The following is a 27879-nucleotide window of genomic DNA, read 5'->3' on the forward strand; positions in this document are numbered from 1 at the left end:
GAAACAGTAGCAGAGAATAGGACCCCCTCTTTGCTCTCAGCTGGTGGGGACTGAGTTGTGCTGACATGTCTCCCATCCTTCTGCTAGGCTCTCGAAGTGGAGTGCAATTCCCACAGGGCCATATGTGCAGATGTGATGAGGAGGGGGTGGGAGCTGAGCCAGAAGAACCCCACACACCAGGAGGACATTCTGAGGCAGACAGACAACCTCCAGAAGTTGTGGCAGCAGCTCCAAGATGAGGTGGCTGATCGCAAAAGCCGCCTGCAGGCAGCAGCTCTCATCAAACAGGTAAGCAGGGCTCTGCTGTGGTGTGCAGTATGGGGGACAGGGATGTGGTTCAGTTCTGCCCCGTGCCCCCGCATGCAGGAAGTGGCAGGAAGCCTTCAGGTGTCAGTCTTCAAAAAGACCTCTAGCACAGAAGTCTCAATCCTCCTGCAAGCCAGCCAGGAGGGAGATCTGAGCAGCTGCGAGTTGCTCTAAGTTAAAAATGCTAATGGAAATAGCTCACATTAATAGTGCTGATGCAGAGTCTTTTTTGAGGGTGGGATCTGGGTAGCTATGTGGCATTTTTCTAACGTGGAAAAGAAAAAAAACAACAACAAAAAACAACAACAAAAGAAACGTGCCATAAGACTTGGATTGACCATGAACTTCCCAAAGCCTGGGAAACGTTTGACCCTGCCGTTCTGATCTACACTTTCACACCTACAAACATTCACACATCTGCAAATAAAGAGCTTTTATAAAAGCAGCATTCACAATCACATAACGTTATCTTAGGTATTCTTATTCTCCCTTTCCTAACTTTTTTACTCAGTCTGTTGTTCCCATGAGTCACTTGAACAGAACGTAACAGCTTTGTTCTTTACAAAGTCTAAATTCTCTCTTCTGTCTAGTAAGTTTAACATCATTACGGTGTTTTAGTTCTTTCTTTTTCCTTCACTACTATGGGGTTTCTTTTTTTTTGTTGTTGTAGCTTTATTCTATATCTCTAAATCTTCTTTTTCTTTTTTACAACTATAGCCAGGCAGACTGCAAATTCTGCAGAAAAGAAGAAAGCTTTTGTTGTAGACTGAGTTAATTGTGCATTGTTGGACTTTTCCGTTGAACCTTTAGTAAATATCTGTTGGAATTATGTGGTGCCTACCAACATTGTACATTGTGGGTTCCTTTTACCGCTGCTATTAAGCACCATAAAGTTTTAGTTAGTTAGGAGTTTTTAAAGAGTTATATAGGCAATCCTTGACTCTATTTATTCACTGTGATTCTGTGAATTATCTGTGCTTGATGTGATCATGAAATACATCATGGATTTAGAGCTACCTTATTCATAGCTTTCACAACACCTTGAAGTAACCTTATAGCTACAGACCTAATGGCATTTCTGCCTTATTCATTATTTTCAAAAAAAAGAAGGAGCTAGATATGATACTTTCAGGATGAAACCAAGTGGTTTTTTCCCTGTGCTCCTTCAGTACTTTGCTGACATCGATGAAGCAAATTCATGGTTGCGAGAAAGGCAGCCTCTTCTGGCCAGCAAGGACTACGGAAAAGATGAATCGAGCGCAGAAGCGCTGTTGCATCGTCACTTGCGCCTGGAGAAGGAGATTGCAGCCTACTCCTCTGAGATGAGACGCCTGAAAGAGCAGGCTGACGTTGCAGCAGAGCAAGCTCCAGCTGCAGTAAGTAGATGAGGGGTTGTGTCATATTTTGTTGAAGAATGTATATGAAATGGTTTTTAGTTACGTAAAACATTTTGATTTTGCCAGAATAGAATATTCCATATGATTTAAACGAGCATTTTTTTTAATTCAGAAGGAATTTTTAATTAGAATTGAGGCAAATTTTTAGATGACAAAGAAGTTTATTGGCTACTCATAGCCCACCTAGTTAGTGTTCTGTGAAATGCTAGAAATATGCTCATCTATATTAGTTCCTTCCACCAGTCCTCACAAATACATTCTCACTCTTTGTTCTCATAACATTATTAATTTCAGCCAGCTTCAAAAGGAGACATTTAATCTAAAAATTTTTACAAATTCTTTCTGCATTCTAATGTAGTGATGAACCATCCGCACAGTTCCAGGAGCAATTCATACCATCCCAGGGTGGATGTTTAAGGCCCATGGGATGAAGACAACCTCTGCAAATGCCCCTCTTTTTCACTGACTAGAAAGGGAACTTTTGACTTGGGATCAGCTCATTTTAACAACAGAAGTCAGGGGAGGTGAATGACACATTTCATAGCTTGCTTCTTTCAGACTTCTATGATCACTCAATGTTTAGCCAAAGCAGTTTGAGAGCTATGAGCACCACTTTGGGTCTTTCCTTTACCTCATCATTCCAACATTAATTTTTATTAGGACAAAAGTTATATTGATTTGTTATTAAACATGAAAAAGCACATAATGTGCAAATAAAAGCATTTATTCGCTAGGGCACTCACAGGCTTTGAAACTGGAAATATTCAGGTACTAAAACATCACCACAAATAGAACTGTGAGCATAGTTGATTCCTTGGTTTGTTGGCAATTTTAAAAGTTAAAAAAAAGCCCAAACCCCAACCTTGATGTGGGCACAAAATGAGAATGTTTACTGAATCAATATATTTTAAAATGAGCTAAATGAAACTTCTTTAAACAAAACTAAAATGCTTTTCATTTATTTGGTTCATTCTTTCAGAATAAACCAAAGGAAACCAATTCAAACAAATACTGGAGATGTTTTGTTTAAAGGGTCAAAATGCTGTGATTTGAACTAGCAAGTCCAAATTTTCCTTCCATATGAAATTTTTATCCAAATCAGAAATATTCACCGATTGATTCTATTAAATTTTGCTTAACAGATGGTGAAGACGGAAGCCCCACGTGACTTAAATCAAAAGACAACTAAGCTACCATTCAGTCGAACCTGGGCAACATCTGAAACTGCATTCCCTGGAACCTCCAGTCCAGATGTTCATTTTCTTCCAGAGAACATCTGGAAGACCCAAGATGAAATAGATTCACTTTATGAAAATCTACAGAGCATGGCTAAGGTATAGTATCCCCTCCAGTGCTTTGCAGTTCACAGAAATAGTCAAGTCCAAAGCAATGCAAAGTGAGGTTAAGTGCTGTGCTGGCTTCTGCTTTTCAGTTTAACAACGTGCCTCAATCCTGTGAAGTCCTGTGGGACTTCAAGGCTTGAGATTATCATTGAAGTTTTGGATCAAAATGCATTTTTTATATTGGCAAATTTCCCATTTACCTTCTAGTCTTTTTACTTTAGATGTAGAAGCGTGGATTCTTATGTGTAATCTTCTTCCCCCCCCCCGCATGTTTGCTTGATGCAGCTCCTAAATCTTTGGGCTGTCTTACCTGATACCAGAAAAAATAAACAACCGTAATCTGCATTCTCTATTTATTACTTTTCACTCCCACCTGCTGCAATCCAGCCCTAAAGACCAACAAAAACATGTTATATGGGACTTTTACATATTCCTGAGATTACTGAGGTAAATCTTCAGTCAGCGGCAGCAGCAAGCAGCACAGCAGCCTTGCTGCCTGTCAGGGGCTGAACACTCTCCGGCTGCTTCTCTTATGCTTTTAAACCACTGTTGCTCTGGGAAGAAGTATTGTGATCTTAAGGTAACATATTCTGTTCTCTTTCAGCACTGTCTGGCAAAACTACCAAGCTACCACCTGTGTATTGTAGTTCAAATGCAAGGATCTTTTTTTTTTCCTTCAAATGGCAAGGAGTTATTACAGCAATACTTAACTCTTCATCTGTTTTACAGGACAGAAAAAAGGCTCTGGAGGAGATGATTGGATATTACCGCTTCTGTAGCTCTTGCGAAGAATTTCAGTCATGGATGAAAGATAAAGAGAACATTTTCCGGACTCTTCAGCCTCAAGCAGACAACGTGGAGGTCATGCAGCAGAAATATCAGGTACTCTTTTTCCCTGCTCACAGATGACACCTTTTAAATCAGATTGACCTTGGGAGAATAGATAAAGTTGAGAAATTAATTTGAGAGTCTTTTCATTCATTTCAACTTATGAAGTCACGCATAGATCACATATTTCTTTCGTATAAACTATGCCAAGCTTATTGAAGCTGATGTAATTATGTCCCTTTAACTTCTCCTGTTGATGTGATATCCTGTAAAAATATCACGGTATAAAAGCACTCTTTTCGTGGTTTATCTTATGCCACTTGAAGAAAAATACCAGATGATGAAAAAATCCTGCAGTGCACTTGCATCCCAGTGGGGTGAGACATACGTGCATAGGCGTAGTGTGCGCACCAGGGGAGGTCAGGAGGGCTATAGGGGAACTGCATGCACAGGTGTGTATGGTGTCAGCAGACAGGTAAATGGAGAAGCCAGCTGTGAAAGTGGGAGATGAGTGGATATGAGAGATTATTGAGAATCGTGTCCATAGAAATGGAAAAACCTCAAGTTCTGCATTCTTGTATCTTTCCTGTTTTAGAGCTTTTTAATGGAACTGGCTGCAGGCAAAGGCCAGCTGGGAGATATTGAAAACTTAGCTGTTAAGTATGGAAAGATCAGTCCCAGCAAATATTCTGAGATCCAGATTTGGCTGGAAGAGATCAACAGAAGGTAAAGGTGCTACTGATAAAACAGAGGATTGTCTCATAGGGGCAATTGGAGAGATGACCTTTCACGCCCGATCTAGACTACGCTAAGAGAATACCCGCCTGATAATTTTTTTTACTCCCAGAATTGGCCTGAGGGGAGCTTTTTGCATGTGGCTGAGGTTTGCTGTGTTCAGGTGTGGCTGTTGCACCAAAGAGGGACTGGGGCAGGGGCTGCTCCCTGGGGCCCGGGATGGGCCTCGCAGCCGGGGCCTGTCCCACTGCCCCAGCCAGGGAGCAGGGCAGGCGGGGGGGCAGCCTGTAGTCTCCACAGGCCCGACTAGTCTGTGGGGAGGGGACAGGGCTGCGGCCCGGCTGGGAAACCCATTTTTGGTATGAGGCATGGGCCTGGGCCAGCCTGTCAGGGCGGAGGGAGGGCCAGCTGCTCCCTTTGGGATGGGGAGCCGGCATGGGCAGAGGGGCCTCAGCAAGCAGGGCCAGTCCCACAGGGAGGCGAGCAGGGCAGGCCTGGGATGGTAGCCAGGGCCAGAGGTGAGTCCCAATCCTCAGAGCTGCTTGGCAGCCTGTCCCCACTGTCAGCAGTGGGAAGGGGGCAGCCCTCAGCCACACTGGCTCTCGGCTGGCCCTGAGCCTGGTGTCATGTCTCCAGGACTGGGGGGTGCTTCTAGGCCCCGACACTGAGATATTTAAACTGCAGCAATTTGCGCCCGTGTGTGTTAAAGCACGACGTGAATCTATCCACAGGTAATGGATTCAGAGAGGTTCTGTCTGTATTGCACCGCAACAGCAGGTTACTTAAACATCAGGGTGAGGGTGCCCTTCACAAATACTGAAGGGAACATCAAACCCTGTTTGACTTCACCAAGTATATTTAGTACCTGTTGTTGTACGTACTCCTGGCACCATGCCACCCAGCTGGAACTGAGAGGCACAGCCAGGTCCTGATTTTGACCACTGTTGTGTATTGGCATCATGTCCAGTGCGTTTTGGTCACCTGAGCAGGGTCCCCGTGCTTGAGATGGCACTGAGGTGAACTTTGAGGTTGTGGGGAGTCCTAGTGTTCATCCCCTCAGCCCACTTAAGTCCTGATGAAATCTTTATACAAGACTTTTTCTGAATAGAAAAAGGATGTAGGTCATGTGTAAGGAAAGCTATAAACTGAATCTGCTCTCTAGGTGAAGACAAGTTTTGAGGTAGTGGCTGAGGCTACATGCAAGTAATCAGGTTATCTCTCTACAAGGTGGGAATGCATGGAAACTCTGAAGGAGGAGAAGGGCTCTGAGCTGATTGGAGTGGCTGATGTGAGGACATTTCTTCAGGACTGTCAGAGCATAGGAGTACTACTGCAAGACAAGATGGTCCAACTCTGGGATCTGGAACCAGGGAACTCACCTGCTGGGCTGGAGTCAGACAAGCGCAAACTGTCTACAGTTGAAAGAGAGGTCCTGGTGATAGAGAGGAAAATTGAATACTTGAGGAGTGTTGCAAAATCGTAAGGAACCTGCTCTTTGTTTCCATATTCTTTGCTAGTTCTCTAAGATCATGTTGTAAATTATGGCTATAAAGAGAATGAGCAGCTTGTGAAGTTTCTCTTGAAATTTCTCTTTCTAGCAACCTGAAGAATTGACTTGCCTGCTGGATTGAGATCATCTCTCTTGAGTATGGCTGGGTGATTGGGGAAGTGATTGCTTCCAGACCTCACTGTTGTAGGAGGATAAATACTCCAGGATTGTTTGTGGCTCTAACAAATTATCTATACTAATGGGAGTTACTTCCACATTTTGCACTAAGTATCATTTAGGTCCTGAAAGAGGGTAATCAGGGGAAGCAAGGATGAAGGAAGAAAGATAGCAGAGAATTGTGCACAGGAGTTTGAATTTGAAATATGAATTTAAAGTTTTTTACTTCTTTAAGTTTTCTGTACATTCACAATGGGAATGAATCATTGAACCACAACAGTGTTATCAGAGTCTTTCACAGGGATGCGCTTTCTGCAGTACATCATATTCACACCAATATCTCTTGCTAGTGTGGAGCATTTGTTGCCTTAGCTGACTTTCTTTTCAATGAAAGTGTAAATATCCAAATCCATTCCTTTTAAAGAGTATTGGTTCAAGCTCTAAAAGCCTGAAGTGTTCATCCAATTGAATGTATTTTATTTCCTCTTGTAGGATTAAAGACACCAACCCTGCAGAAAGCCAGGCCATCACTGAACAGGTGGAGAACATGGAAAGGCTTCTGGCAAAGCTCAAGCTGGAGACCCAAAAGAAGCGTGACATTCTGCAGCGGGCCCAAAATCAACAGTCCTTCCTGCAAGACAGCCGCAGGCTCCTGCTGTGGGCAGAAGGCATTCGGGAGAAAATGAGCAGTGAAGAAATGGGTGTGGACGTGGCTTCTGCAGAGCAATTGCTGAAGGAACATCAGGACCTGCTGAAAGAAATTAGGTCTCAGAAAGAAAGGTAGAGACTCTGATTCTGTCAGGGTGGGCAGAGTGGGGTGATATGACAACAGTACTGTGAAGATGAAACATGTCTATCATGTACATAAACTGTGTATGAAAGCGATGTCGAGAGTTTGTTCAAATGTTCTTGAAACTTTGTGTCAAAAGGAGACGGCAGAACATAAAATCCAGTTAGCTTTTGCATACTTATCCTGATGGCTGATGGAGGGGTAAGGAGGAGCTGTATGTTTGGAGTTGTATTCCACAAGCTCTCCTGACTCTTGGACGGTGCCATCTGCACTTTATTTCAGTTTCCTCAGTCCTTCCCTTCTCAGGCCTTATGCTTCCAGTTGCCATTGTCTTCAGTTCTGTTTCTGCACTGTTATGAAGTTCCAGAGTTGGCCCTCCTATCCCGTTTACACACAGAATCACACACAGAATCACTACAGTTGGAAAAGACCTGTAAGATCATGAAGTCCAACCATCAACCAACACTACCATGCCCATTAAACCATGTGCCACAATGCCACGTCCACACGTTCCTTGAACACCTCCAGTGATGGTGACTCCACCACCTCTCTGGGCAGCCTGTTCCAGTGTTTCACCACTCTCTCAGTGAAGAAATTTTTCCTAATATCCAGCCTGAAACTCCCCTTTTAATGGGAAAGCCTGCTTATATGGGCTTTCAATCCAAATGGGGAAATCTCACCTACTGCCTCCAGCATGTATCCCTGAGCAAACAACCAGCTGCACTTTGTAGTGCACAGCCATGACTAGCAGGAAAAGAGTGAAAGGGAGGGTGGGAAGTTTAATGTCTAGGCATTGCCAAGAGAGCAAAGAGCTGTCATGAAACAGAATTCATATTCCCTCATGCAGTGACGTCTCACTTTTCTTTTTGATTCTTGGAAGATTTGTGCAGCTGGAAGAGCTAGGGCGCAAAGTAATCCATGAACAACCCAGTAATGGCAGGACCGTAGATGTCCACCAGTCCATGGAGAGGCTTGCCAAGGAGAACAAAGAGCTGGAGAAAATGTGGGAACAGCGACGGAAAAAGCTGCAGGATGGCCTGGAATTGCAAAAGTTCAATAGGGAGGGAGACCGTATCAATGCAGCCCTCTCTGGCCATGAGGCCTTTCTCCGGGGGGATGACCTTGGGGTATGTACAGCAACTGATTTTGTTTTCTCCTACTTTGTCTCCCCATCCAGGGAGTAGCAACAATTTTCTTAATTAGATCAATTTCCTCATTCTTATGGTCATGGCATTTTAATACTTGGAAACTAGACTTTCAGGTTCTTATTACTGTTCTAATGTTCTTACTTATCTTAATGAGAACAAAGTTCATTGTCTCTCAAAAAAAAAAATTAAAAACAGTTGTGGTTTGTTGCTGTGTTTGTACATGTCAGATGGTTGATATACAATTGACTCAGTTTGTTGGCTAACCATTTAAAAAAAAGTTTCAGCTTGAACATAATATTTTTTTGGTGAAGTAAAAACCTGACTTCAAAAAAAAAAGCTTTTTCTTTTCATTGAATATTTTAAGAACATTAAAGCAAATGAAGGGAAAAAAAAATGCAGGCAATATTCACAAGATCAGTGGTATCTCACCATCTTTTGTGTTTTCAGCTGAAACTGAGACTTCGATACTTTGGGTCAACTAAGTGGAATAAAGTTTTACTTAGTTATGGCCTTTCATATTGCACATACCTAGATGTGCCAGAGTGCTGGCATAAATTCAGAATGCAGATTTTCTTAAAAGGTGAAAATGGAACCATAATGGAAACATAAAACAGAAGAACGAGATATGATATAAACATAAATACATGCTGCTTGTTTGTAGCCCTGAACATCCTTAGGCACATGCAAAATGTACACTATATCTCGTGCTTGAAAAAGAAGGGGGAAAATAAGGTGCAAAATTTCTTTCATTGCTACAGAAACAACATATGACCAAGAAAATAATGGATCAAATTTTCTTTTTTAAACACAGGACCACGTAGATGCTGTTCGAAGCCTGCTGAAGCAACATCAGGAATTTGAACAACTGCTGATGGCGCTGAAGAGACGAGTTGAAGCACTTAATGAAAATGGGGTGAACCTAATAGAGAGCAGGCACTTTGCATCTCACGTGTGAGTCCAAACTCCTTCCTTTTTTATTTAGCCTTAATAAACAATCCAGTGTGATTAAGGTGAGATGAAAAACTTTCTCTGAGCCAGCATTTAGTTGACCTCCAAGCTGTGATCTGCTGGATAAAGGGGGGAAAAAGGGATTTTTTCAAAAAAATGTAGACTTCCTGTGCTTTCAGGACAAATAAGCAAAATGCTTTAGGTTAAAAGTGGCATTGACAGAATGCTAGAAAAATTCGCCTTGTATCATAAATTATATATAGTATTAAAACTTCTTTAATGTAAACTCATTAAATGCCTACATAAAATCAACTTTCCTTCATTTATCGGCATCACATACTAGAATTAATATTTGCTGTTAAAAATTTACAGAAGACTTCACAAGGAAATAACTCATCAGGGCAGCTCCTTCATGTTTTTGTCAAAGCTGAACTGTCATCTGTAATTCCTTTACTGTGCTAGAGCCACTACGATCTAGTAAGGGGACCTCTGCATAAACAAGAATCAGGGTCAGAATGGAACTCTTGGGTCAAAAAGACCATGTTCTTGAGATCACAAGTGATAACGTCTTGAAAATTCCCTCTACAATTATATAAAACTGCTCTTAAAACCTGATTTCTTGCCAGCACTAGTACCATTAGAAGACCATTCCAGACCCTCATTGCATTTACATCACAGAGCAAATTACTAGCTAAAGTGGAATATTTGGGAAAGAGAAAGGTCTGGGTGATTTAGTGAAACATGTATGACTGCAATTCACTAATGTTACACAGCCATACAAAAGGAAAATCCAGAGCAGCTGGCAAGCAATAGCTGCTTTCCAGATGAGCCCAGCATGGTCATGGGACAGAGCCGTACATCCCTTCGTCCTGCCAACAGAGGTGTTGAACTAGATTCCATTTGTATCATAGTCATGACTACAGTGCAACCAAGGGGAACCAAAATGACTAGCACTGCATTGGACTTCCTGTTTTTCTTGGTAGTATTGAAGAGAGAATGGTCACTCTCCGGCGAAGGTGGGGGCGGCTGATACAAAGCAATGCCGAGAGAAAACAGAGGCTGTTGGATTCCCTACAGCTGCAGGTAAAAGGACTGATACTGCAGATTTGGTCAGGCACGTGTGAAGTAGTTTTACCCTTTGTCTTAATATGCGACAAATCTCAAACTGCTGAGCATTCCTACTGCAGCTCACTTCTCTTTGGCTATGAGACAGAGAATTTCACTTTCCAGGCAGCAGCTGATGTGTTGGTGATAAATCTTACAAAGCCATAACCAGAGCAAAATACCAAAACAAAAATGGAGATATTGAATGAAAAATGTCAACAGAATATTTTGTCTACTGGATAAGTTTATTCTGCTCATTACTTATTATTGTTCTGGGCCTTAATAATTTGGCACAGTTACTTACAGTAGCTGTACTTTTGGCAGCAAATTTAGCTTCCAGTGCTGAGGTCCAAAGTTATACTGGAGGATTGGACCACTTATGGTTAAAATAAAAAATAGTCTATCAAAAATGCAAACCTTCACTGACAATTAAAGGCAACAGATTAGTAAATGTGGTAAAAAAGGGACCATGAGATATTACTCTGAGGGCTTAAAAACTCACCAATGGTTCAACATCATACCTTTTCAGTTAAGAGTGTTGATTATGTAGAACAACTTTTATATGAAAATATATCACATTTCCTAACTGTTAGGAAAAAAAAAAAATCAGGGTTTGATCCTAACAGCAAGGATGCACTGCAAGCCCACACAGAATCAGAAGTTAAATCAATTTAATCCTGTGTGTTTCTGTAAGGAGTTTAATCGTGATGCTGCTGAGCTTTTGATATGGATGGAAGAGAAGTACAAGATTGCATCAGATGAATCCTATCGTGATCCAACAAATGTTCTACGCAAACTGAAGTGGCATGAGGCTGCTGAGAAGGAGATGATGGCTAATGAGGAGCACTTTGCAACACTGATAAAGGTGAAAGCAGTTTTGGAGCTAAGTCTTCCATCTTGTCCCAAACTTCATAGATGCTGATCTGCTCAAAAAAATGATGTGCTATGTTTCTCCAGAAAGGAAATCAACTGATTCGAGACAACCATTATGCTGCAGTTTCTATCCAGGAGAAGATGTCAGAGCTTCAAAGGAAGTGGAAGGAATTGTATGGCAAGATGATAGAGCGAGGTGACAAGCTGAGACAAGCTGGGCAGCAAGAACAGCTCATGGAACTGCTCCAGGTCAGGAGGTGATGGGGAACAGCGGGGAGGAATGGCCTAGGAGCCTGGTTCCTCTGTTGTGTGGTCCTCACAAAAAAGAACAGAACATCATCCACATAAAAGCGTATTTTAAGGTGTCCCTTTTGTCTACTGTCTCGGGAGATAAAACCCAATATAACGCTGACCAAGCTCACTCCAAAGGTATGAGCAAGATGATGGTGCCAGCACAGCACCAAGACAAAAAGCTGTTGAACTCAGGCTCAGCACTGCATCTGTGTGACCATCCCATACTGGGAAAACAATCAAAATTCTCTGCATGGGTCAATGCTGTGCAAACATAACTGCTTGCTTGGAGTCCGTTTGGGGGTTGGAGGCATGGCACTGTATTAGGTACATTGTTATCCAGGCAAATTGTATAAGAGGAACAATGTGCTATGAAGCTGTTTCGATACCAGTATGTTATGGAACTGCTGTGGTGTTATAGCTACAATCTGAAGCCTTTGAAGGTTGGTTGATTGTTTTGTATTATGTCACTGAAGATAGTTCAAAGAGACTGTTTCTAATAATGTGCTTTAGTGTCTCAGAGAGAAGAGGACTCCAAAATAGTGTACAAAACAAAATATTCCCAGGACATGCCTCTTAGAGACACCTGGTCATCATGTTACCAAGAAAGGACATACGGATTTAAAAATTGTGTCTAGGAAGCTGTCATGGGAGGGGCTGAGTGAAAGAAAATTATATTCAAAGTTCAGTACAAGTGTGCCGTAATCTTTTCCTGGCAGGATGCCAAAAAGAAGATAGAGAAAATTGAGAAAGTTCTTCAGGAATCTGAGACAGGCCATGATTTGCGCTCCAGCCGTGATCTACTCAAGCAGCACAGACAGCTGGAAAATGAGACACGTGAGCTGGCAGAGAAAATGAACTCTATTGTATCTCATGCAAGGAAAATGGCCACCAATCACTTTGACTCCCAGAGGATTCTGGATGAAACACAGAAATATCTGAAAAGGTGAGGTCTCACTCTCTTTTTGTCTCCACCCCTTATGAAAAACAGCATTTTTTGTTCTGCCTTCTAGAAAATGTCTTTCAGTTGATTAGGTTTAACCCATATTCAGGAACGATTTCTCTTCTCAGTTGTACAACAAATGTGCTTTGTTCTGCACCTACACAGCTGCCTGTTGGCCCACTCAGCTCTTATTACTCGACCTTGCTCCTTGCCTGCTGCACTCCTCCTGTAGTCCTTTGCTTATCCATAGGTCATCCACTGCTTTCTAAGAGATGCAGTGATCCAGCATTCAACAGTGACTAACTAGTTCCTTAAAACATCACAGGACAAGCCTAGGACTTCAAAAGTGTAAATCACTTTTCCTCTGTTTACGTTTAGTGTTATCATATAAGTCTACTTGCCAAAAGTAGCCTTCTGGAGAAGGGATTCTTGTATGTGCAGCCAGCACTAACCATTGAAATTGAATTGCAAAGAAGTGTTCAGTGTTTTCTAATCTTCACAGTGGTATCATAGCCTAATTCCCTTGGCAGAATTGGGATAAAGCTTTGTTTTAACATATATTTAATGGATGACCCCTAGGTTTGAGTCTTTGCAAGCACCTCTTGATGAGAGGCGTAAGTTGCTGGAAGCTGCAGTGGATCTGTATGAGTTCTACCATTATCATGACATGGAACTGAACTGGATTAATGAGCGATTGCCTATTGCCCTTTCTACCAACTGTGGGAAGTCCTTGGATGTGGCTCAAAGCCTGTTGCAAAAACACAAGGTAACTCATTTAATCAAGTGTATTATAGCATGTTGGCACACTGCATTTCACCTCAGCCTTCAAACCAGCACCTGCACAGTTCTCCTTTACCTTCAGGAAGGCTGTTGCAAGCAAAATGTATTGCTACACTTTTGATGAGTACATTCACTGATTCCAGCACTAGCCCAGCTAAAATGGTTCCAGTGGATTGAGACAAGTCAGCAATGTGGTGATGACTGTCAGAGCAAACATGAAATTCCTGTGGGAACTGCAAAATTTGCCATATTTTGCAGTAGTATTATTCTGAGAAATTTTGTAGCTCTTCCCATTAAAAGTGGATAAAAAGCTAGCATACCTCACACTAAATAAAAAGAACGAGGTTTTTGCTTTGTGGGTTGATCTGGGTTGAATATTTTGACTTCATTATACGTGCAGTCTTGAGGCATGTGAATGCTAGATTCCCTGGGAGAGCATGTAAGAGCCACCTTACAGACTCTTATCTCCTCCCTCAATGGCAGCACCAAGTGCAGAGCATTATACAAGCGAGACTGGGACCAGTGGCTGAGGCTGCAGCTGTTGTAGAAACAGAGAGTCTTTGTGTCCTCTGGCTAAACTCTGCCCAACGCCACCCACTGCCAGTTTTGCTTAGGACTAGGAGGACATAGAATTTCTTTGTCCTCACATACCCTTCCTTTATTCATATTTTTTTCTTTTTTCTCATTCCCAGGAACTGCAGGCAGAAGTGAACGCCCACAAACAGCAAGTCCAGCGGGTCCTGGATAAAGGAAAGACAATGGTTGTAGGCCAGCACCCATCCGCTCAGAAAATAAGTGAGAAATGCCAGGAGCTTGTGACTGCCTGGCAGGGCTTGGAGAAGGCCTGTGAGGAAAGGATGAAGCAGCTGCAGCACTCAGTTGGCTTCCAGGAGGTACAAATTACAGCAAAGTGCTTGCACAGTAGCTTCTTCAGACAAAAATGAGGACCAAAGGTTTAAAGTGAATAACAAAACAGCTTTGCTGGGACTGGTGCTCACTTCAGTTGCTTAAGGCCAGACTCGTGGGAATGGAGGGCTGGGTTGCATAGCTGAATGCAGCCCCCAGTCTAAAGCTGCTGCTCTAGAGGTTTGCCTTGGACTCTGTACCCATCCCTTATGGTTGTGTGTAGAACACACATTTCTCCTAGCAGTAGCTCCTTTCTCAATATCTTTATACAGCCTCAGGCTTTGACTTAAGTAATGCAATGGATCCTGAACTGGCCCTTCATACTGGAGAATTATGACAGGGAAATCAGAAAAGAAAGGATCACAGAATCACAGAATCAGTACCGTTGGAAAAGACCTGTAAGATCATCGAGTCCAACCTGATCTCTTGTGCCATCCATTCTTTGCCTGAACAAAATGATACTGAGAAACTGATAACACTCCTTCACTCTCAGAGAGAGTTAGGACTTTTGGCCCTATTATTTTTAACAGGATACAGGCCTTTATGTTTAGCCTGTTTAAAAAAAAGAATTGCACGCAAATCTTTATCTCGATAATCCAAATCTTCTATCATCAGTGGATCATGTAGGAGTGCAGTTATTCAGATAATACATGCAGGTTTTTAGCATAAACAGCATTTGTACAGAGTTCACAGGCCCACCTAAAGTATGTTCTCTGGGGAATTTGATCATCTGGCTCTTATTTCCTCCATCTATAAAAACAGCTGTCCATACTATAGGCTTTATGAAGCCTGATTTTTGTAGCTAATTTGAACTTCTCAGGAAGGGAATGAGAAATATCACAGTCATATTATACAGATAGCCCCTACCCTTAGCGAATAAGGTAAAGAAAGAGTCATGTAAGGATAGTGATGTGAAGAAAGAACCGTGAGACAACTTGAAACTTACTGCCAGAGCTTTGATGCCTGGAGAAGACCTTAGTTATCCTGCACTGACATCTCCCACCTGTGGCCTCCTTCATCTTCATATGATTTGACAGAACAGTGTGGAATAGTAGTTCTTGGGATTAAATATTCTTTATTTGTTATTTAATAAAACATCACAGTAAACCTTAGAGTGCACACTCCATTTAGAATTTTTTAGGTCAAAAAAATGACCTGAGCATTTTGAAAGTTGAGGTAGAAACTAATTCGCTTTCCCTTTGATAGTTTTTAATGAATACTTCAGACCTGGAGGCTTGGATAGCAGAAAAACATCCACTTGTGACAAGCACGGACTATGGTAAGGATGAAGATGGAACACGGAAACTCCTCAAGAAACATAAGGTATTTCTCTGCTTAAATTCTGTACAATGGCCTTATCTTCTGGTCTGTCTGTGGCTGTAAAATTTTCTGTCTCTTTGGTACTTAAGAGTCCAGCCATCTACAAGTTGTTTTGTATTGATGTACATGCAAATCGACTGATAGAAGAGATCAATGCAGCTTACTAATATAGTTGTAAAAAATGTAGTTTGGGGAGAAAGGAGAATTGTGAATATTCTCATCTTATTTTTCTGAGGCCAAAACTGGCTATGATCTGATATCTGCTTTTCAGTCTCAACAGATGCATGCAGAAGCCTTATTTTTTTTCCTAGAATCAAAGACATAGACAGAATATTATTCCAGGAATACTTTTCTCTGACTAATAATGCATCAGGAATTTCTAATTGTCTTTATTCACCTAATTTGTTTGAATTTATGTACACTTTTTTCCAAAAAATTTTTTACCAAAAAATGTGCTAGAAAATTATCTAAAATTGATCAAGTCTTGGAAACGTCACATGCTTCCAGAAAGATTTTTCCCTCTTTTAATGTCTCAATGACTACACCATAGGCTGGTGCAAAAGTTCAAAACAGTGGATATCTTGGACAACTGGCTCTCAATTCACTCTTTTCTCTGCCAGGCACTGGAGCATGAGATTGCCATTTACCAAAATTTGGTGAAGGAACTGAGTGAAAGTGCCCAAACTCTTCCTCTTGTGGGCTCCATCCAGTATGTTGAGGTCGATGCACCAAAGGAACAAGTTCATTCAAGACTCCAGGAGTTGCAGGAACTAGCAGCAGCAAGGTATAAACTAGAACTGCCCCTTGGATCCCAGGTTTGATTCAAAGCCTGCTGAAGTCAATAAAGGATATCTCCAGTTACCTCACTGGAATTTAGATCATATCCATTATCTCACAGAATCACAGAATCACTAAGGTTGGAAAAGACCTGTAAGATCATCAAGTCCAACCATCAACTAATACCACCATGCCCATTAAACCATGTCCCACAATGCCTCGTCCACACATTCCTTAATGCCTCTTTTTTCAATGGTATTTAGGAACTTGCTTGTTTCTATATTAGAATTCTGTACACCTATGAGCTTTTCATTATTGCTAAGTAAGAATTCTATGTTTTATTCAGGCAGTTTTCCTACATACTAAGGATTTGAAGCCCCCAAATTTCCTCTTTACCCTTCATCATCCTCCTGTAAAGTGACTTCAGATGCCAGATTCTGACTTGCCTTTGTGGTATTTGGAATCTGTTATCAATAGGAAAAAAAATGTTTTTAAAAGGTTTCCTTAATGTTGCTTGAAAATTACTTAATTCATTACATAGCAGAAGGGAGACAATTACAGTTACACTTTTTTTTATGCTGAGTGGCTGTGCTAGTGTAGGAAGGGTTTTATTCTTGAATGAGTCATTCACTTTTAATTTCATTTCCTTTCTGTTATTGTTACAGTAAGATGTTTACAACAGGACAGTTTGCTTGTACACAGGGTTTTAAACACTCCTGGTTTCTTGTCAGGAAGGAACAAATGTCTGAACAGTTTAGGTTTTTCCTCCACAATTCACTCAGAAAAGGAATGGGGCTCTGCAAGTAGAATAACCAATAAATGAGTCTGAATACTAGAATAATTAAGCCTAGAGAAAATGCTGATATTTTACCTTTTGTTTTTATTCTTGTTTACAGTTTAAAAAGTAAAAGCATCAATAGAAAATCCTGTGAATGAAAAGTTCAGAAAAAGAAATACTCAATGTAGTAATATCGAAAAGTTTGTGTGTGTTGAACACAGAAATGTTTTGTGTTCATTCATGCTTAATATTAACCTGGGTCTCATGGTGCCTCATTGGTGCTCTGTTTTGTACCTCTGATCTGCATTCTGTGCGGGCTGGACTATCTCAGCAGGCTACATCTCTTGTGATGAGCATTTGTGATTCAAACAGGAAAGCCAGGTTCATCTTTCCTGGAATATTCGCACAATGGCCAGGCAGTGTTAGCAGATGGAAAATTGGTATTTTGTTTACTGTGGAAGGCCTGTAGCATGTCAGGCTATATTATATGATACTCTAGACAATCAGAAATATGCAGCAGGTTGCAGCAATTTTGCTTAACAGGCAATACGAACAGAACTGTACAAAATGGTTTTCATAGCACTTGCCTTCCTGGTGCACCATCCTCAGTTAGAAAGATTTCCTTCTCATTTTCTTAAGTACTACAACTATCTTTAGAAAGACAGATCAGGACAGATCTTGAAAATATGAAGTGTATTCTCATAGGAAGGAAAAAACAAAAACAAAACAACAAAAAACCCCACAAACCAAAACCAGAGAGAGAGCTCAGCTAGGCACAGTGCTTTTCTGGGAAACTCAGCCAGTGAGTCTGACCTGGCTGACAGCTGTTATCCTACAAAGGTAATTTCCAATCTTGAGGAATAAAGTCAGCTCTTTCATTAAAGAGAATGAGTCTTGATGGTGAGAGCTTTGGGGGATTAATAGGAAGAAGGTTGCTGATTGCCCTCCTCTTATATTCCTTTGGTCTAATTGTATTGTCTTGTCTCCTTCCCCCAACAGAGGGAAGAAGCTGGATGAGACTCTTCTCTTGCATGAGTTTCTACGAGAATATGAAGATCTGCAAGACTGGATCACTCAGCAGAAACAAACAGCCAGCTCTGAAGACTATGGAAATAGTTATGAACATGTCTTGGTGAGTTTTTTGAGTAACAGGTCGAAACTCAACCAAACTGTATGTAGTTAGACTGTAAAAAGATTCTAAGGTTGCCCTTGAAAACTTGTAAGACAAAGTAAGAAATAGTAGAAATAACTGGGAGACAGGAAGAGAAAAGGGTGAAGAGTGGGTGGGAAGGATTGTCTCATTATGACAGGCAGGGAGCATTGCCAAACACTTACATCCTGTTACCACAGGGGCTGAGCTGCGTGCAACAACTGCATGCTAAAATGTCTATGCCTTCAGAGAGCAACTCCTTTCTACTTTTAATAACCAGATATTTCAGTGTGGTGTCCTTTAAGGATTTTTTTCATCACAAATGCTGATGTATAGACATCTATAGTTATAGTATACCTCTTCACATGGCACAGAAACTAATCTAATGTCAGCCCGTTAGAAATCAATAGCCATTCAGAATCCTCATTTTTATAATTTATTTCAAAATATCTTGTGTCCTAAATCTTAAAATTGGACTACATTATTCAGTTATAGTACTGAATAAACATTTGCATTCATGAAGTGAAAACATATCATTTAATAATTGAAATTCATTTTACATTGAATGTTTGTTTCTATCCCCAGTAATAATGTTTCTGCCTCCCATCTGCGTCACAAACCTCATGTTTTGCTAATAGTTTGTAGCTCCTCATGGTCTTTGGAGGTAAAATCCAGTCATTCTCTGCAGTTTCTCCATCTCCAAATATGATCAGCTTATTACCTGTCTTTTGGCTGTGCTCTTGATAGTTGAGCAGGTATGTTTGGGAAAAGTGAGCACTCAAAATGCCTCTTTGTTATTGTTGTTTCTCCTTCAAAAGCAACTTTGTGCCAAATATGACACGTTCCGACACCAGTTAGAAGCAGCTGGGAAAAGACTTGTGGCTTGCCAGCATCTGGCAGAAAACTTGCTGAGCTGTGGGCATTCTGAGTCCCGGGAAATTCGGCAGAAGCAGAAAGAGCTAAGGTAGGAGACTTCTGTTAGCTCTATAATGATTTGTCCTTCCAATTCACTCTCAAGGAGGAGGAGGAAGTGAGAAGGAATTAGAAAAGGATAGGGCATGTCCTCCCAATTCTCTAATTACAAAATATGTGGTTTGCTCACTGATACAGAGCTGCTGCCATGCCTCCTATAAAAATAGACTCTTATAATGTATACCTTATGTACTTGCTGATTTGGCTTCTTGTAAATTGCATCAGAGGTGCTTTCCAAGAAAGGGATGAGTGAACTTCCTTTGCCCTTTGAAACAGGATCACCTAACTGAAAGGCTAGTTTAGTTGCTTCTTTATTGTTTCTGATTTTCAAGTTTGAATCCTTATGTCTGGCATCAGTCCAAACTGGCACAAAAGAGAAACATGAAGGAATGGTAGGGTCTTACTCAGTCCTCCAAGTCCTGCATGTAAAACCTGAAAAGCATATTGGCCCTTATATAGGACCATCTATTTAAGTGCCTGGAGCAGACAGGAGCACATGGACAAAGTAGGGTGAGAGACATGCTGCCCCTCAGAGATTCACTCCAGCAGAGTTTAATGGCAGGAATGAAAAACAAAATAAGAGGTCTTGTCTTCAGTCTTTCTTCAGACTGTTAATCTCCTTTACTCCTACTTTGAATGTTTTACATGGTTCTTTTCCCCATCCTTCCTTGTAGGAACTCCTGGGAGGAGCTGTTGGAAATTACCAGGTTACGAGGTGAGCGGCTGAGAGATGCTGAGGCAATTCACAAGTGTTACCAAGATCTGACAGATGCTCTGGCCCATATTGAGGTAAAAAATAATGGGAAAGTCTCATATAATGAGAACTTCATTTCAGCTTAATTTGTGGAGTATTCTTATGATTCTCAGCATGCTTACTTCTAAAAAAATCTCAGTGAGAAACCTGTGTAATTACTCAAAGTGTTAAAAAAAAAAAATCCTGGGTAATCCTTAGACGCCTGACCGGTCACCTTATGAGAACCATTGGTGAAACCAGGTGCAGCTAGAGTTACTGATCTGTGGAATAAGCCTAGAAGACCAGGGCTTGAACTAAGTTGTCTCACGGTCCAATGCATATAGTAAGTTTGCAGTCATCAGGCCTGACTAAGAAACTCTTTACTGCCTCACTGTGGTTCTTTGTACACCATTGTAGCTTTATGTGCTGAAGAAACTAGTGTTTTGCACGGAAGTAGAAAGTGACAAAGCTTTCTCTGATTTCTTCCTTCTAGGAGAAGTCCACAAGTATTCCAGATGATATTGCTAAGGACATGAGAGGTGTGCAAACCCAGCTCCGGAACCATGTAGCCCTGGAGCATGAGCTCTCTGGGAATGAGCAACAGGTAGTGAAATTCATTTGTGGTCTTTAATGTGTAGCCAAAATTCAAGTTTCTAAGGCAATCATGGTAATAATTTGGTATTGTGAACCGAATTATTACAGGCTTTCTGTGAGAGTCTGGAAATCTCTAAGGATCTTCCTTAGTCTTCTGCTTTTTTAATGTGTTCAATGTTTGATGGTAATGATAAAGTAGGTCATTTAAAACCTTACAAATAAGGGACATCATATAATGAGAACTGACTGTTGAACTGATTCACAGGGATATTTTTGAGCACTGTTTGAAATGTAGGATTATGCCAGGCTTTATGATGTGTTTACCGCCTTCTTCAAAGTGTTCCAGGTGATTACAAGGAAAAATCCAGAATCTGTTCTATGTGCAGAGAAACTGAATATTCATTGAAGACAAAATGCATTGATTAACTATAGAGTATTACAGAAGGAAGGATAGGGCAGCAGTCTGGAATTTTCAACAAGTTTAGAGCGGTAGGAATTGGACTATGAGAAAGAAGGATAGATAGGGCTCATTATACAAAGTTGTGAAAAGTTTCAGCTTGTGAGAACAGCTGTTGTTTAGAAAGCTTCCTTGTATGTAGGAGATTTGCTTAGGTTCAACTAGACCAATAAAACTAGTATGAGTTTTCTCTTCATCCCTTTGTTTAGTAAATGTAATGGTATAGTTAACACAGCATGTGTTATATTGACATTACTGAAGTAGTTATCCCAGCATCACTTATCAGTGGCCTCATATCTTGGCCTTGTGGCAGATAACACTAGAATTGATCCCACCAGCTGCTTGTTACTTTTAAAAGTAAAAGAGCATGAGATATGCATGAAGAGAATGTAGTCACAGTTAATCTATATGGTCACTGGGGAAAACAAGGCATGGTTAGCTATTACTTGCATTACTCATGTAATAAATGGTATAGTAAAAAGGAGAAACAAAATTTGCCTGCCTATTAGAATAAATACTGTTGTGATGAGCCTTAGCAAACACTGGATGTCACTGTTATTCCATAGAACTGAAATTAGGGAAGCTTTTGTTTAGCATGAGAAAAGTTAGGTCAGAAAATGTTGCTTGAATTGTAGTTTCATGTACAGTTAACATAGCCCTTATCAAAACTTTTCTGGTATTAGCCGGATCTCTATGACTCTCTCCTTCCTACCCTCTTCTTTTGTCCCTGTGTATAGCTGCAGGAGCTGATCCACTCTGCAGATCATGTGCTGACCCATTGCTCAAAGAAGCAGGTGGAAGATCTGAAAACAAAGCAGCAGGCAATAGTGACCAACTGGAAGGCCCTGAAGTCTAAAGTGGAACTGCGCAAGAAACTTCTGGAACAAGCATACAAGCTTTACCAGTTTCAGGCACATGTAAGTGCTTCTGCCTTCTGTCCATTGGCACACAAGGGAAAGCTGCCTTCAATGTGTGTGAATCATAGGTGTATTTCCAAGCTGCAAAGGTTGATGTAAAAGACTGCAGGTGCTATCTGTTTTATTAATCGAGTATTTAAGTGCTTGTAGCTATTTAGAAAGGTGTTAGAGGATGAGGATCTTTTACCTTCTGTAGCAAGTGAAGCTTGTATCCAACTGTGTATGGGATAATTGATAGTTGTCAGAAACGGTCATCACAGGAGTAGCAGTAGTCTTTTCAAAGACAGCAGTTCCCACTGAGTAACAGTGATAAAAATAGATATTAGACTACCATTTATAATGGCTAAAAGTTTGTTCTTGGGCATGCAATAACCCTCAGTTAACTTACTTGACACAGTGACATGTATACATCAGCATATCATCATCTGCAATGCACAGTAGTTTTCTCGACGAAGAATTCAGCCACTGAGCTATGATTTACCACAGAATACTTTGCGAATGTCAGTAGTCTCAGTGAAGGCACTTGACCTACACCACTGCAAATTAGAGTATTATTGCTGCAAATACAGCATTAGCAGGTGCTAAAACAGCAAGGGTGCCCGCTTTTATCACGAAGGAAGTTGCTAATGTAGATTTCTAGAATACCTTTACATTCTTCACATTCTTGAACTGTTCAAGGTGTAACTTCAGTGTCAGTTAGATACCTCTGGTAGTTCACATTCTTTTTCCATGTTTGCTGGGAAGCAGAAAGTATCCAGGGTGTGCTCATCTGGAAAAAACCTTCCCACATGTTTGTCTTAAGGTTGTGAGCTGGGATCAAGGCCACAATAGAGTGTACATGATGCTTTTGTGGTAGCATGAGAGGCTTCTGCACATTACACTAATGCAATTTAAGTCTCTTAAAAGTGTTCAAACCAGCATTACCTGGCATATTTAATCCAAAAATATATTGTATAGTTAAAGATAAGGGATGTTTATGGCACTTTGGTTTTTTGACGTTTTGATTGGTTTGTTTTTTAACTGTTAAGGACCCATTATCTTGTGCAGAACTGTTGATGGCGAAATAAAATGACTTAGAATTTGACTTAGGGAAAAGTAGAGTGGCTCTACTGGTGTAGGTGAAAGGTTCATTTGTCCACTGTCTTTCTGACAGTGATCTAGTGATGATGGTAAGAAGAAGGTAAACTTCTAGTATGTATTCTTCTAACATAGATTCTGGAAGTCTTCAGCCTGAGGGAATCTTCATCAGGAGATGGTTCTTGATGGATTTATCCATTAAAACATAGTCATTCAGAGTTCACTTAGTTATTGATTTGTTTCATAACATGTCATAAATTTAGTTATTGACTTCAGATAGAAAATATCCTGTTGGTGGGGATGCTTCTTTCTTTTTATTGCTGGAACCATACAAAATACCTTTTGTTTGAATTTCGTCTGAAATCTGTGATGCATCCTGTGATCTGAATGGCAAAACTATAGCCCATTTCTTACTCTGGCAGTCTGTCCTTTCATCTGCGTTAGTAAATTTACGAGCAAAGAACACCTTAATAATATATAAACCTGTCAGTGCTTAATAGAGAGGGCTACACAGTCATTAAGGTGCTTTCTTAACTTCATAAAACAAAATTACAAAGCCAGGTGACTGTATTCTCAGTGACATGCCTAGATGGGATTATGCCTCAGGCATCTTCCTGTTTCTTTGATGTCAGTCTGCTGGCAAGAAGTATTCCTGAGCCTCTCAATTTTCACCTCCTTTCCTGACAATAATTCCTGAAGAAGTGAAAAGCTCGTTCCGCAAATTCAATAAGCTCGTCTTTCTGCCCAGATGGGACAAGGGTTATACAGCCATGTCTAATGACTGTAAGAATCTCAGTAGCTTTAGGGTAGGTTAGAGCAGCTTTGCTGCAGAACATTCCCCAAATTGCTGAGCGCAGAGAGGCAACTTTGCTCTGTTTCCTCTTTCAGCCATGCCAAGAGAGCCACAAACTTAATGTTATTAGTCACAGCTGTTCAGTGTACTTTTTTCATTAGTATTGTTCATATGCAGTCCATGGGGCTTTTTAATTATGAAATTGCGCACAGATTAAGAAGTGCAACAAAAACAAATCAGCCTTTCCATGAAATGAGAATTCTGCACAATCATCTACAGTATCTCCTTGCATCAAGTATGACTTTAGTCTGATGAAATAGCAGAGCTGGCCCTAACTGACAGCACACAGTAACAGCAGAGGGCTCCAAATCTTCCAAGAAACTCTGTCAAGGAAGAGGTATTTAGACATAGACTCAAAAGTATTTCTGAATTATTTGAGGTTCTTGTTTTGAAGTTTGTACTAGTATCTGCATGGTCTCAGTCAGGCGCTGCTTAGGAGTTTCCTGCAGACTGATGCCTAGTCTATCTGTAAATGTTGCTGGCAGTGGCAGTCCAATAACCTCTTGTTGGCTCTTGACTTGTTCCATTGCATTAAATATCCTGAGATTCATGGATTTTTTCCTAATTCATAGCTTAAAATCACAGGGAGTCTTAGACATTTGCAGTGCCAAGTGCAATGTCAGTGTCTACAGTGACATCCAGCTGTGTGTGAATTAGTTCTGCAAATCAAAATTATGCCAACATGTATGCACTACATGGGCCCTTTTAAAAGGACCACAGTCTTTTTAAAGAGTCATTTAGTAGCTGTGTTCACTGGCTTTAAGAAAAGAGTATCTTGGCTTTAAAGCCTAAACTCTTAGGACCCCAAATTGGCCATTTTCAACTTTGTGGTGCTTTTCTGAAAATATTTTTTCTTGACTGGATGGTTCACAAAGCAGCATTGAGCTGTACAATATTTTGATGATGGGGATAAAAATCCATGGGTAAAATGAAACAGGCAAAAAGCTATTTCCATTACATAGTTTCCTTTAGCGGAAAAGCCAGCAACCATTCACAAGAGAAAATTTTCAGTTCTCTGCAGTAAAAGAGCATTTTTCTTCTTACTATATGTAACAGTCTTTTAAAATACACTTAAAAACTAAGAGACCATTTACCACCTCAGAATTGAATCAACTAATCCAAACACAATTAAACTACAACAAAACTTAATTAATCATCCCATATAATCCCCAGTACAGTCCCTTGCAGTCCTATTTTTTACCAACTGAAACATAAGAGCACAACACCTATTACAGATTCAAATGAGATGCCTAAAGGAAGTGGACTGGTGAAGGTGCAGTTTTAAGTGCAGAGAAAGATACACAGAAAATGTCAAATTATTTTTACTCGCACAAGTTTCTTCAGTCACAATCAGAAAATAATTCTGAGATTTAAGAATTTTCTTGCTCATAATTGCCTTAGCTGAATGCTTCAGACATATTAAGATATTGTAAATACCTTTATCAGTTCATCAGATTTTGAAAGTAAACTAACATTACATCCTTGTTCCTTCCAGAATTGTGTTTCTATGCCAATCTCAGTCATATAGTTCCACAAACCAGGAGCTGAATCTGCATACCTGATATGCTTAAGCAATTTTTTCTGACCTGTGATTTGCTTTTTTTCCACCTCTATTAGCATAAGCTCATTTATTTTTCACCTGAAAATTCTCACTCTCATTTTAGAATATGTGCACAACTTAAGTTTTTAATAGACTTGTATTAGCCAAAGCTAAGTCAGAGAAAAATAGGGTGATACCATGTTATCCTCTGTGAAGGAATAACACCAGAAAACACTTAAGGAATGATGGACTAAAGGGCAATAAATTATATCATGTTGTCATTGATGTGATATGACACAGTTTGATTATGATTATGATATTACAAAACATGTATGATTTAACACAGTATGTAGAAATTCCTGCAGTTATGTTATCCACCCTTGTTAAAATTCACAGAAGTACTCTAAGCCCTAATGAAATATTTTCTTTCTTATATGTGATTTTATTACCTATTACTCACTTAAAGTTGAACGGTCAGCCTATGATTTTCCTGTCTGATAACCCAAGCTTGAGCTCTAACTTCAACTTTCACATTTTCTTGGGTTTCAGGTGTGGGACTATTTCTCATGGACAGCAGAAATAATAAGGGAAATGAGAGCCAAGGAGACTATTCGGGACATATCTACTAGCAGCCTGAGACTTACCCAGCATCAACAACTACTGGCAGAGATTGAAGCACGAGAAGAGAAGTATAATCATGTTGTACAGCTAGGACAGTCACTCTTGCAAGATGAGGAAATAGGATCAAAAGAGGTAATTGAAACTCATTTGAGTTCAGTCACACACATGCAGCTACTCAACACCAGTGTAACTATCATTCTACACTATATCATGCTGTAAACATGCAAATGCGTGTGTACATTCACACATATCCATTATGCACGATCTACATTTGCCTCAGTGCGTTACCTAGCTTGAGCACAAAAACATCTGTTCCATTTCCTACCTCAGCAGTAGATGGGTGTTGGCATTTCCTGAGGGTCCGCTGCAGCAAAGCTGGGCTTATTTGAGAAGTTTGGTATGTTCTGAGCAATGGAGATAATTCTACCCACTTCCCAAACTGGCTTTTCACACAAATACTATGCTTCACATTACAGTGGTATACCCATACCAGACCAGGCTGGACAAAAACCTGTCAACCAAAGAATGAAACCACTCAAACATATGAGAAAGTTTAAAGATTAATTAAAACATTTTCTGGAGCAATGAATTATGCTAGTATATTTAACTCCCTGGAAATGAAAGATGGAAATCAAATTGTCAGTTTACTCAAGACATATAGCTTCTAAGATTCTCACAGCATTATTTCTTTTCCAGTACCTACTAGTTTACTTCTCCCCTGATAATTCATTACCATGTCTCTTGAATATCTTCAGAAAACTGTAGAGTTCATGTAAATTACTGTCCCATCTGACCAAGCTATTTCCTGAACATTTGTTGAATATTGCAATGTATTACTATAGTAAACTAGAAATCTTCCTGCCTGTAAAGTACTTTGCCTGTAGAAAAATGTAGGAAAAAATCATTTATAGAAGGCCTGTGGATATACAGAGTTTGGAAGCTGAAATTACATGAAGTCTAACATTGAGGCATGTATTCACTGATTAGGAGAATATGCTGTGTTTATAACTTCTTTAAATATCTGTCCTATCCCAATTTGAAGTGCTATAATTCACCGTTATGACTAAAGATAATGGAGAATTAGGATTTGATTTTAGAAGGTACACTTGAGAAACAGTTACCTACCTTTGCTCTTGGCTTGGACTGCTATATATGCTGTAAGAAGCGCTCCTCCATTCCTGAAATGAGGCACCTCTGATTATCTCTCTGCCCAAATATAAGTGCTAGAACTTTTTTTACTTTTTTCTGTTTGATAATTTTGTTGCAATTTAAGGGGCTTATCCACCACTCCATTTAATCCTTTCTCTTTCCACCTTACCCTGGTCCCTGGGGTATAAAGACCAACATGAGTTTTTTATTGGAAATTGTGTTCAGATTCAGCAGAAGCTACAGGCTCTGTTGGAAGAGAAGGAAAATGTATACAATGAATGGAAACAGAAGAAGGAGTGGCTGGAGAAAATACACCAAGAACAAATGTTCTACAAGGATTGGGATCACCTGGACATGCTCCTGAATTCACAGGAGGTACGTGAATTACAAACTTGAAATAAGCAGTTAAACTCTTCAAGCATTTGAACTCTTCCAAACTGAAAGGGGCACTGCTGTTCATCTACAACTTAAAATCCTTGGGTCTCTGTATAGACAAGACACTCCTTTTATTGTCATTATTTGCATTGTGATATCACTTGAAGACTGTGCACAAGACCCCTCCTTTCTTATGGGGCTTAGGTGCGGAACCAGAAATAAAAAGATGATCCTTACCTGAAAGCTAATTCATTGCAAATAAACATAAGAGCTAACAGATGAGAGTCACAACAGAAGAGGGAGACAAGGGTCCAGTATTAGTCAGCTTTACAACTGGATTGCAGCATACCAACTGCTTAACCACTGGCAAATTGTTTTGTAGGCTTCAGAGAGAAGGGAAATTGTAAAGAGGGTTGGAAGGAGGACAGGAAGATTACTTTGCAGGTGTTGCTGGAAACCTCACCCCAGGCTGAGGGTTAGTGCTGGGGAAATGCAACTAGCGGAAAAT

General features: G+C 40.4%; 1 protein-coding gene across 1 annotated transcript in view; it reads left to right on the forward strand.

The window, feature by feature from the left end:
- SPTBN5 (spectrin beta, non-erythrocytic 5) overlaps window positions 1-27879 on the forward strand; it is a 94870-nt gene that overhangs the window by 13705 nt on the left and 53286 nt on the right. The window contains exons 10-33 of the mRNA XM_009820859.2: window positions 88-288; window positions 1476-1682; window positions 2846-3037; window positions 3776-3928; window positions 4470-4600; window positions 5837-6088; window positions 6768-7055; window positions 7946-8192; window positions 9025-9164; window positions 10145-10244; window positions 10960-11130; window positions 11223-11387; window positions 12149-12375; window positions 12952-13138; window positions 13845-14045; window positions 15265-15381; window positions 15999-16162; window positions 17933-18065; window positions 18902-19047; window positions 19730-19844; window positions 20282-20392; window positions 21577-21756; window positions 25776-25979; window positions 27222-27371. Coding sequence (XP_009819161.2) covers window positions 88-288; window positions 1476-1682; window positions 2846-3037; window positions 3776-3928; window positions 4470-4600; window positions 5837-6088; window positions 6768-7055; window positions 7946-8192; window positions 9025-9164; window positions 10145-10244; window positions 10960-11130; window positions 11223-11387; window positions 12149-12375; window positions 12952-13138; window positions 13845-14045; window positions 15265-15381; window positions 15999-16162; window positions 17933-18065; window positions 18902-19047; window positions 19730-19844; window positions 20282-20392; window positions 21577-21756; window positions 25776-25979; window positions 27222-27371 — 4182 coding nt within the window. The remainder of the gene's footprint in view (window positions 1-87; window positions 289-1475; window positions 1683-2845; window positions 3038-3775; window positions 3929-4469; window positions 4601-5836; window positions 6089-6767; window positions 7056-7945; window positions 8193-9024; window positions 9165-10144; window positions 10245-10959; window positions 11131-11222; window positions 11388-12148; window positions 12376-12951; window positions 13139-13844; window positions 14046-15264; window positions 15382-15998; window positions 16163-17932; window positions 18066-18901; window positions 19048-19729; window positions 19845-20281; window positions 20393-21576; window positions 21757-25775; window positions 25980-27221; window positions 27372-27879) is intronic.

This window comes from Gavia stellata, chromosome 7 (assembly GCF_030936135.1).
Source record: "Gavia stellata isolate bGavSte3 chromosome 7, bGavSte3.hap2, whole genome shotgun sequence".
Taxonomy (NCBI): Eukaryota; Metazoa; Chordata; class Aves; order Gaviiformes; family Gaviidae; genus Gavia; species Gavia stellata.